The sequence below is a fragment of the Protopterus annectens genome, chromosome 10.part0 (assembly GCF_019279795.1).
Source record: "Protopterus annectens isolate FY-2018-M chromosome 10.part0, PAN1.0, whole genome shotgun sequence".
Lineage (NCBI taxonomy): Eukaryota > Metazoa > Chordata > Ceratodontiformes > Protopteridae > Protopterus > Protopterus annectens.
The window spans coordinates 369,427,844-369,440,074 of NC_056744.1; the positions used below are offsets into that span (position 1 = coordinate 369,427,844).

Here is a 12,231-nt window from a genome sequence, read left to right on the forward strand (position 1 = left end):
CAGTCATCTTTATCTGCTAACAGTGTTTCTATAACTACATGCACAGAGATGTATCATGGTTGAAGGTTTAATTGGGTAGGTACACTAGTCCGAGGACCCTTTTATGGTACAATCCCGGCCATAAGGCAAAGGGCATACACAGTAATGCAAGTAAAATGCATGTATTACAAGACTGATGAAATATAAAACAGTCATAATGACAGCATGAATGAGTACATGAGAAAACTTAACATAAATAACTAAAGGTCTGGCAGCCGGGGCACTGGGTAAGGCTGTAGTTTCTGTGGTGCAGAGTTTGATCCCCTCAACCCTCATTTGCTTACTCTGTGACCTTAAGCAAGTCACTTAACCGGACAGAATTTGGGCAAGGCTCCTCCGTGTTCCCCTGGACTCTAAGCCTAGTAACATCCTATGAAACACTGCTGTTTACAGTAATGAGTGTTAACCCTTTATCCCATGTATGTATTATATATAGATTGTGAGTAAAAGTTAACGTCATTTCTACTTAGGTAGGCTCTCGAAAGAAAAGTAAAAGAAGTCACTGAAAATTAGAAATAACCTCAAGGGCGATGACAGCCTTTTACAGAACAGTCAAGTAAAACAATATTGTAGAAGTTGTTTTCTTTCCAGCCAAATGGTTTGCTTTTACTGAATACTAATATTATGACTACACCTGGGAGATGTTGTCAGAGTACTGGAGTAAGGTGTTGCATGCATGTCAAGGTACTTGAGTAGGGTATTATACACATATGTCCAGGTACTTAAGTAGAATGTTACATGTCAGGGTACTTGAGTAGGACGCTATACACACATGTCAGGGTGCATGAGTAGGATGGTACTTATATGTCGAGGTACTAGAGTAAGATGTTACACATGTCAGGGTACTTGGTGTAATAATTGATACTTGGGAGTATGCTGTTGCTAAAGGCAGCTTCTCGAATTTGTGGAATAGAAATAAGGCCTCTGATCGGCTAAGAGTGATGAACTTCTTGCTGACACAGGAATTGATCTTCATGTAGCCTGAATGTGTCTGAGCCAAAATACAGAGTTGAACACCTGTAATCTGCGACGGAGCTCATTTTGGTAGGGCTGGCCTTATGCACAGGCGACCTAGGCAGTCACCTAATGTGTTGTGCGCAGAAGGGCACTTTTCCCCCATTTATTTATTTATTTTTAGGCAAATATTTCTTTGCTGTACAAAATAAATAGAGTACCAGTTAAAAAAATGTGCCCGCAGTACGAGTGCTGGGGAAGTGGGTTCTCTAGTCCACTTAACTTGATGCTCCTGTCATGTCAGTTTTAACATTGCAAAGTCATGGGAGTAGTAACCTCTCAATTTTCAAATCTAAGCATGAAGGCACTTGAAGGGAGTTGTTTTTAATGATTTTTATTTTAAATAGAAATGGGATTAGAGAAGACTTGACAAAGTCGTGGACATGTTACAGTGCTTGCAGAATGGCAAGGTGAGCAGTATTACTGTTTGGGAGAGAGGATGCTGGCAGAGATCAACCAGATATCTTTTGCCAACGTTTTCTGGTTTTGAGGTTTGTGCAGATAGCTGATGAGAGGAAAGGCACCATAGCCTTTGTGTTATTACTGTACTTTTTTACTCTGGCTGTGTTTAATCAGGTACAGTTTGATGATATTTATCTGGCTTTGAAATTTGTTTGCAGCAACTTGATTCGAATACTTTAAACTGTGAGGACTGTAGAACATATCAGTTTTTACAATAATGTTGGCAGTGATCAAATATATTTGACAATATTTCTTTGGCTTTGTGAATCTTGTGTGGAGAATGGAACATTCCTACTTTTATTACTGATTTACTCCTACACAAAATGGCTTATTTTTACTGCCTCTTTGTTAATGTTCTTATATTTTTCCTTCATTTTTGTCCTTTCCTTCTGGAAGAAGGAGCAGTTATGCGCTATTTGATATCCAAATTGAACTGAAAATTTAATGCCGATCAGATGTCCATATTTTTAGCTGGATGAACCTATGTTCCAAAGGCCTTAGTTCTTAGTTTCAATGTCTGCAGGTTGAGAGGTATGTTGTGGATGTGAAATAATATTTTGTAGTTGTCGGACATCATAGCTGTAACTGCTTGCTTGGGATGGGGAATGGCTGGATGAAATTATATGTTCCACTTGTCATTTGCTCAGTTTAAACAGTCATACTTCTCATAAGTGCACTAAATATCAAAATTCCACAATCCCGAGACTCTGAATACCGATGACCAGAATCTCGAAAATAGTGAATGGAGATTGCTGTACAGTGCCGGTTGGGAACTTTGCCATTCACTCCACTGTAGTGCAGTCTCGGAGCTGGTATATTTAAGTTGCAGGGTGTGTACAGTTGGCTTTGTGTTTTACCACTTTAGTTCAAGATTCTGCAATCTCGAGATTCTGGTCGTCTGTTTTCAGAGTCTTGTGATTGTGGAATTTCAGTATTTAGTAGTGAACCCATATATATATATATATATATATATATATATATATATACACACACACACATATATATATATATATATATATATGCAACATCGAAACCCATTAAAGCAAAAGTGCACTAGATCGAAAGTGCACTTTGGTAAAAGCCGGTTCTCTGAATCGGAAAAAAACAAAATAAAACTGCTTCAAACAGTAATTTGCAGGGGGTGAGCCCCCCTGTACCCCCCACACCTCCCTACTTAAATATACTAACTCCAAGATTGCACTACAGTGGGGAAAAGGATATATTTCCTTATCCCCACTGTAATGCACTTCGGAGAATTGATTTTGTGAAAGTGCACTTTCGATTTAGTGCACTTTCACTTAAATGGGTTCGATCTTCTGGATGTCGGGAAAGTGAATTTTCGACAATAAGAAGTAGACCCATATGTGTGTGTGTGTGTGTGTGTGTGTGTGTGTGTGTATATATATATATATATATATATATATATATATATATATATATATATGAGTGTGTGTGTGTGTGTATATATATATATATATATATATAGTGTATGTGTGTGTGTGTGTGTGTGTGTGTGTGTGTATCACTGTGATTCCCACACCTCTTCTTCTTCTTTTCTGTTACGTGTTTGTAACACATCAGTTGCTTTCCCTGCCTTCTGTGCTAATTGTCCGGTATGGTGACCCCTTGTGGAGTTTGGAGTATACCTCTCTGGCAAGGCATGTGATAAGTGTGCATGTGAACAGTGGCAGATAAGCACCCCTCTTTTCTAATCTAGCAAATCAGACTGATGGCAAGCCAACACTATCCTTTAGTTGTCTGCTGAGAAATTTCCATAGCATTTGCAGCTGGGTGAGCTTCCTTTCCACTGTTGATGTGTTGCCATGTAGATGCTGTAAACCAGGTAGCCTGACAATGAATTTCTAGATGAAGGGAAGTGGACTAGTAGGTTGCTACAGGGGACATTGACTATGAAAAGCTTTCAGTGGTCATTTGGTGGAGCCAAAAAAGTTTTTCCAAGTAAGTTGCAGTACTTTCTAGTACAAGTAAACAAGGTATAGAAACTTCTAGAATTTTCCGGAAAATCTAGTGTTATGATTACTGTGACGAAGTGAGATTCTTGCCAGCCCAGCTAGCTGGAATTTTTGTATATAATTGTATGCCATTTATGAATATCAACATAATTTATGTAAGATGCTTGTGTTACAACTGTATTAGAGCTGTATGTCATGTGTATATCAAACCAGGTTTGTACAGATGTGTGTTGAAAAGATATTTTGTAAAGTACTGAGCTTAAACATGTATCCACAGTGTGCCCTGCTGGAAGAGAACAGAAAAGTACATACACTATTGTAACTGTTTAAATGTATATATTTTAACAGCGGAAACTGAAATACAAGAGGTTAACTTAAGAAAAACAGCTGAAAGTAAATTACTTTATGGCAGCTAGAGACAGAATGTCTGTACGACGATACTCTCTGCATTGTCTCTAAGGTGAAATATTTACTAGTTTTGAATGCGAAGGAATGGGATTGTTTTATGACTTCCAGTATCTGCCAGAGATCTGAGGTCTATGTATTTTCACATGTAGATGCTAAATACTGCAAGCTTCCAGCATGGGGGGGGGGGGGGTCACCTGGGATAGAGTCAGATAGCAAGAAATTATGTAATTCTGCAAGCTATCCCAGCAGTATTATTTGAGATATTAATATAAGAAGTCTCTTAGAGAGAGAGAGACAGCATTCTGTATTCTGTCTTAGACCGGACAACAACTGTAAGAGCCATTCACCACATCTGCCTTGCTCTTAAGTAAGTTAAGTAGGGTATAGTAATTCTCTTAGATTCAGTCAGCAATATAGTGAGGCATACTTTAGATGTTTTTCTTTCTTTATTTGAGACTGTCCTACACTGTTGTTTTAAATATTTCCTGTGGTTTTGAACTCTCATGTCACTGTGAATATATACTGAGTATTTTCTTGTTCTTTTATTATTTATTATTCAATATTTCAGCCTTTCATTGTGGCTGATTTTTGTAGAGATATTTAAGTTCTGAGAGTACTTGCATATTTATTTGGTGACACTGTGTAGGCCACTCCTAATAGCCTTGTTCTTGGTCAAACTACTATTTGTATTAATAGTAACATCACACAGTAAGATTGGACACCCTTTGATAAGGGCCTTAAAGTAGATAAGTAGCTGGCTGGTGGCAGTGATAGCTACCTTATAGTCTGGGCAAAAGAGGGCATAGGTAGTAAGCCTGTGCCAGTCTTTCCCAGGTGTGTGTGTGTGTGTATAAATCAAACCTCAAAGAGTGTGGGGTGTCAGCTACTTGGGCAGGGACATGAAGCACTGGTTGGACATAGACGGTGCTGGTGGTCTTTACTTGGCCACTCAGCTGAGATCTCAACTCTGTAGCTGTGCCAGTGGGGAGTCTTATTGGGGATCTGGAAAAAGAGGGAGAAACCAGTCCTAGACTGACTGTGGTCTCTGTGTGCTCTTAAGGGAATTTGCACTTGATGCAAAGATCTACATCTGGAAATACTGTGTGTGCACTTGTCATCCTCCCAGTGTACATCCCCCGCTGTTGGCAGTGGTGAGGTTTGAGGCCCCTCGATTACTGGTCCAGTTAGTGGATCATCACATTGGGATCACTACATCATAATTAGTATGTTGCATGACTATTTTCCTGTTCATTTTTTGGTATACAGATGTACTTTAGTACAGAATGTCTCAGAATACAATACTGTGGCATGTGGTTCTAATGTATCTCTCAGTGTACAGTATTGTGGCGTGTCAGCTGTGGTGCAGTATCTCTCACTGTACAGTATCATGGTGTGTCAGCTGCGGTCCTGTATATCTCAGTGTACAGTATCATAGAGTGTCAGCTGTGGTACTTTATCTCTCAGTGTACAGTATTGTGGCATGTCAGGTGTGGTACTGTATCTCTCAGTGTACAGTATCATAGAGTGTGAGCTGTGGTACTGTATCTTTCAGTGTACAGTATCGTGGCATGTTTGGCATGGTTTTGCAGTGCTGGGATTTCATGCTTGCAATACTAAGTATGAGATGCTTACTACATTGTCTTATATTGATGTTACTCTGTACTTTTTTAGGTGTTGGACAGACAGCTCCTACTGGCATGAAGTTAATGCCTGGTTCTGCTGGCTTGTCTACAGACAGCTGTAACTCTTCCCAGACAGACTTCTCCCATGGTGTTGGCAGTGGCCCTCTTCCTCACTTACCTTTTCTACAGTCACAGTTCAATAGCTCATTCAGCTCAGATGGCATGCCAAAGATGGACTCTGGATTCCTGGACAATACTGGACTGTGGGATATGGCACACCTAGTCCAAACTCCTAGGATGAATGTTTTTGGTGACAAATCTTCAGGATCATCAGCATACCAGTCTGGTGCAAGCCTATCAGGTAAATTTATCTGAGAGCTTGAGCATTTAGACAGGAAGTACTACAAAGAATAGCTATTTTGAACATTTTTCCTTTAAAAATATAACCTTGAGCCTTTCTGAGGGCACCTTTTTGCTGGGCACCATTCTGTTTTCCTCTTTACCTCCTTGCACACATGATAGCAGTGATCTGGCTCTTACATAAAATAACTTTTCTAATTAATTTTGTTTTTCTTCTAACATTTTATGAGAGTACATTTACAGTAATGCCCAGTGAAAAAAGACAGTACAGCAGGAACTAAGGAGGCTGTCTTCAGAACAGAATATGATATTTGGTTACAGAAACACACACTGCATGCTACTACAGTGCCCAAACACACACTGCATGCTACTACAGTGCCCACTGTGGCAACATTGCATTGTCAGATGCAGCTCTGGTTAGATTAATAATCACAGCAAATACTAGCCAAAATGTAAGGAACATTCATTTGATGCATCCTGTGTTTGAAAAAAAAAATGCAATGTTTCTCCCTATGCACTTCTCAGTGGTCAGATTTGTATGTATCCACTAGCGCATGCAAAATGGTGGGGGGCTTTGTTCTTTTTTTAAGATTTGCACATCTGACGAATTTTTGCTTACTAGAGTAGTAGTGAGGATATGTCAGGCCTAAAACTCTTTTTCTTGAATCTGATTAAAAGCCCAGCACGTTTCAATGGAAACATAGATAAACAGTAGCCATTATGTATAATATACCATTAAAATCATTTCCAAAATTAAGTTTGCCCACATATGCAAGTTGCAGTATAATGTCTCCTCACTGTGGTGACACACACACACAACATAATTTCTTTAACTGTTGTCTGTAACTGAATTAAAACTCTGCTGAAATCCCTTGAAGTCCTGCTGTTTGCATTGTGAAAAAGAAAGTTTCTTTATTAAACAAAGATTGTGATCAGAAAACTCAATGTCAGTTTATTACTGGCTTTCTCCCATCACAGGGACAGATTTGTTGGAAGAACATCTTGGAGAGATTCGAAATCTTCGTCAACGGTTGGAAGAATCAATCCGTACAAATGACAGACTGCGGGAACAACTGGAAGAGCGACTAGCATCGGCTGTTAGAGGCAATGGTAAGGACATTTGGTGCTGTTTTGTAATGTTTTATGGAATCATTCACATGGGCAGCTGGTGTATGCTCTGGCTATGGGTAGTAGTTTTTTTTTTTTTTATGTAATGTTGTGAGATCCTATTAGCTTGCATCAACAGTTAAAAGAAGAAAAAATAGCATTCCATTCTTATATTAATATATCCTGACTTCTGAAACATTGACTGGTACACCATTGTGGCACATTTCTGTAATATTAATTGTAGGTTTGTCCATTATATGTTGGATGTAAATTCACCTTTAAGGATGTGTTCCTTAAAGACCTAATAATACTGTAAAAAGTGCTACTAGCAAAATAAATGAGTGGCGTTAAAAATAAACTAGAAACACAATATATACAAATAAAAGAAGGATTAACAGCAAATGGACATAAATGCAGAAACCACAACATAATTTCATACTAGAAAAACCTCTTCTTCATGAATAGTAAATAATCACTATTAGGTAAGCATCAGTCTGAGAAAATCATCTGAAGTCATACATCAAGTGGTAGCTTTGAATTTCTGTCAAATTTTGGGCCCTCGCCATTTCTAGTATAACTGCATTCCTTGCTAGAATCTGCCAGGAAGAAATCCAGGTGCTTTTTCTTTCTTAAATCACTTCATAATATTTTATATTACTATGCACCCTCTTTAAATATTATATTGCAAGTGATTCCTTGTAAATGTGCCTTGGCACCTGTAATAGCCATTATATAGCCATTCATTGTGCCAAGAATATTTGTTCAAAATTCTGGGTTCCCCCCTTTTCAACTTCCTTTTCGTAATAACCAGTACCTCTCCAATAGCTGGTGTATTATTAGATTCCTAGTTATAACTTTTTCAGCTATTGTTATTAGTTGCATGAATGCCCATTTATTTTTTTTGTCAAGTAGACTGATTTATCACATCCTAGACATAGTGAGTTAGCTTCTCTGCATTGCTCAAAACTCCTGCTGTTAATTACTGTAATTCTTTTTTATATATAGTCAGTCTCTGGCAACAACAAAATGTGTACCCCCCCATATACCACACACACATTAATCAAACCTCCAACAAGCATGCTCAGCTTCAGGGAACATCCTTCAGCACATAACTGATATATAAAATCACTTCTGTAGACTTTTGCTAGAAAATATTCTATAGTTTGTAGATTTTTTTTTTACAATTTCCAAAAAGTTTAATAACTTTAATTAAATTTCCAGATTCATAATCACTGTTAAACAATGACAGCACTTGAAATAAAATGTATTAGTAGGAAAATGGTTTCATAAAACCAACATTTATAGGCTTCTTGCAAATTATCATCAGTCAAAGAGTAGGATACTAGAACAATATGGCAGCACATACATTGTGTCCTCAGAAGAGTCATTTACTGATGGTCTAGTTCTAGGAAACATCCTAGTCTCCATCTGTGTACAGGATCCTCTAAAACATCTCTCTGCTATTTGCATATGCTGTCCATGACTCTAGTCATATCCTTATATGGTAGTCATAATAGCTATTTATAAAGTTATTTATGCCTGGTAGTCCATCTCACAACAAAATCTTCTAGTTCAACAAACTCTTCTATTAACACACTATAATGTCTGGAATTTCTGGTAGTACTTTTGGTTTCCATCTTCTTCTTCTTCTGGTAGCGTTCTTAGACATTATCGGATTTAGGAGGGTTCTTTACTAGTTTGTCAGTTGGGTATTCCAGTTATAATTAAGCAAATACTGACTCTTAGGAAAAAAAAATGCCCTTACCTTAAACAGTCTCTCTAATAAGCTCTAAGTTGTACTTAAAGTTCCATTTCTGGCCAATACAGTCCCAGTCTCCCTGTTCCTGACTCATACATATCCCACAGGTCTGTTAAATGTATAAAAATATTTTTCTAGGCACTGACACAAAAAATTCTAAACTTCCTAAATGTTATAACATGTCTAGGTGCCATGCATATTTTTCCACCCATTTCACTCTAGATCACCACTTAGTTTGTTTTCCCAGTCTTGCTTCAGTTTCTGTGCTATTAGTTTCCTTCTGCATACATGTGTTTTATATATTTCATGCAACAACTATTTTGTGACCTTGCTTGTATTAAAATCTGCACCACTTTGGGCTTGGTTTCCAGATTTCTTGACTTTCTCCATACCAGGTCCAATTTTATTTAAAAAAAAAAATCTGTGAGAGCCTATCTACCTCATTTTAAATCACATATTTCCTTTGCCTCTTTCCATGTAATGCAATTCTCATACCCTCTATTGTTTTCCCTGTATAATATGTTTATTACTCGTTTTACACCATTCTGAAGCCACATTATTATTATTGTTGATTTTTATTGATCTTATTTCATTTTGTCATATTGTAACAACGATTACAAAAATACAAAGCAGTAAAAAAAACACAAAATCCAAAACTTGATTAACAAATAATTATATAACTGTATACAATATGTACAAAGCAAGATATATGTTTGTTTAACAGGCAGGCATGAAAACATGTACAAGTGCAGAGTAGATACAAAGTGTGTGACTGGAATGATTTATTTGATGCTGGTAAAATGTTTACTGAACTATAAAAATTAAAAGTGGTAGGATCACTAATGTTTATTATTAATCTATTTGAGGTTAAAAACTGTAAAATATCTTTTTGAAGTCAGTGACCACGAGTTTTTGCTGGTAAGTTGTTTCTTAAGAATTTTAAACTTTTGGAATATTGGATTGTCCTCTCAATAAATGTCCAGTTTAGAGATTAGAGATTTAAGCAATCTTTGGTGATGTACATTTTTTTAATAACATAAAGACAGAAGTTGAAAAGTTCATCTTATTGATGTTACTCTTAAAGGAAGGAATCTGTTAAATAGCAAATCTCCATGATTTGGAAATGTTTTGAAAACTGCAACTAGCTAATTTAGAATTTAATTTATGCCACATTTTTTGAAAATTTGCAATCCCACAAAATAGGAAACAAGTAGTCTTTTTCAGTCCCACAAGCAGAACATGTAGAAGATTTACTAGGATAAAATGTCATTGGTGTATGGAGTTATATAAACATTATTGATCATCACTAATTGCATAGAATGTAACATTTTTAGGTGTATACATTTTTGAATAAAAAAAAACAAGCTAGACTTTCTGAATTTAAGTTTATGGGATGTTGTTAAGCCAGTAAAAAGATATTAAATAGTCATTTTGGGATTTGTGATTTATGACTGACTTATAAGTACTGGTGGTGGCTTTAAGTGAACTTACAAAAGACCAAATATTTTTTTTAAAGTAATTGTATTACTCATTTGCAAAACAGAGGGAAACCTGGATTGAAGAAGATTTGTAATTTGATTTAGCACTGGTAAATAGCCTTTTGGAAGAATTAGATTAACTCTAATTTGTTTGATGGAAAGAGATGGAGAAATGAGAAAGTCTTTGAGCATTTTGTCTTAAGGGGAAGTTGAACAAATCAAGTATTTTATTGTTAAATTTGATATTAACTCTAATTTGTTTGATAGAGAGGGAGAAATGAGAATGTCTTTGAGCATTTTAACTTTATTTAAGGGGAAGTTGAACAAAGCAAGTATTTTATTGTTAAAATTGATGGGTTTAAACTTAGAGGTTAATAGAGGTCTAAAATGTCTTATTAATTTAAAAATTTAAAAAGTGGTTTCAAAGAAAGAATCAGGCTAGTAAGAAAGCTATGCATTTTAAGTTGTCTTTAATTGCTTTGTCTCTAAAAAGAGAGAGCAAGGGGATTGCATGAGTACGTTTTTAACTAAATTGTCCGTACTTTTTATCCAGAAAGGTGACCATGAATTATGACAATGATTATATGTAATAATACAAAGTAGCCTATAGAATTTATAATTAGGTAATAGAGAGAGAAATCCGATAGCCCTGCACTCCATTTAATTTAGGAGTGGTTAACTTATTGTAAGATATTAGAATTGATTTTGCTTCTCAAATTTACTAAGAAAGCAGATAATGTTGAACAGTCATGGGTTTTTTTTGGAAGGATGCCATCATATAGAATAGGAGTCTAGGGAAGATATTCATTTCAGTAGTTGCAATTTTTGAAAGAAAAGTAGTTTTGGATTTAGACCATTGTTGTATATCGCCTAGAATTTTGTCCCAAGATATTTGAATATTTTCTTTGTAGTTTTGAGAAGTGTCCTGAAGGAAAGTTACCCTTAGCTATTTTAGGATTGAACTAATTTTTTAGTTGTTTGAGATGTATGGTATCTGGTAATCTATATTTTTCCTAAAAGGTAAAAAAAGTAATTTTTGTAAGTTAAATTTGAAGTTAGAAAACATTGAAAAATAATTCATGCAGTGAAGAACTTTTGAGATATCAGAATTTGTGATCATGAGGTAAATGTTTAAATCAGTGTAGGTGGTTAGTGGGAGGTTTACAATTAAAGTTTTTTTGAGTTAAAGACATCAAAAGTAGTTCAAAGTAAATATTTAATATAATGGTGACATATATTTTAATATCAAAGTATTTCTCTAGTTTAGAAATCAGGATTGTTTAGGATTGATTTGATATAAGAATTTGATATACCATTAGTGCTAATGTCATTATAAATGTTTAAAAGTGTCTTTGAGATATTAGATTGAAAACAATTATTGCATTCTGAGGTGAAGCCATCAGGGTAAGGAACTTTTCCATTTTGTGATATTTTAATACAGGTAACAATTTCAGCTTGAGAAAAATATTTGAATAGGTTTACTTTCTGGACTGGGTTAATAGTTGGAAAATCTATTTGATTTACATGCTTAAGGAGTTTAGATTAAATGTATAGTTCACCAGGTCAGTATTTTTTTGTTTCAAATGCTGATAAGATATCTTCTTTAGAATTAAGAGTAGTAGTATCATTTTTTAGATCTAGCTAATAGTTTTGATGGGATTTATGCCCATTCAGAATACAATGAATCATGGCAAGTTAGTTCTTGAAAAACAGAATTGAGTTCTCTTTGGGTATTTTTAATTTGAGGGTCACTAACAAAGTCAAAATCATCAAGTTGTTCATGTTCTAATTTATATAATTTAACTTTTAGATTTTTTTGATAAGTTTATTGTAAAAAGCTGCTTTAGCTGTTAAGCTACCACCAAGTTTTTGCTTTCTGTGCAGCCCATTGTATTTCTAGTTTAATCTAATCCATGTGTAGATCTAGATATTATTTTAAAGGGAGTTTATTTCTTTTTTATTTCATCAAGAGTTTAGTATATACTTTGATGGCTTAGGATTGATCTAAT

General features: G+C 35.6%; 1 protein-coding gene across 7 annotated transcripts in view; it reads left to right on the forward strand.

Annotated features, from left to right (window-relative positions):
- LOC122813133 (phosphodiesterase 4D interacting protein) overlaps positions 1-12,231 on the forward strand; it is a 1,898,306-nt gene that overhangs the window by 1,673,254 nt on the left and 212,821 nt on the right. For all 7 annotated transcript variants that reach the window (XM_044085281.1, XM_044085280.1, XM_044085276.1 and 4 more), the window contains 2 exons: positions 5,568-5,879; positions 6,857-6,988. In XM_044085281.1, coding sequence (XP_043941216.1) covers positions 5,568-5,879; positions 6,857-6,988 — 444 coding nt within the window. The remainder of the gene's footprint in view (positions 1-5,567; positions 5,880-6,856; positions 6,989-12,231) is intronic.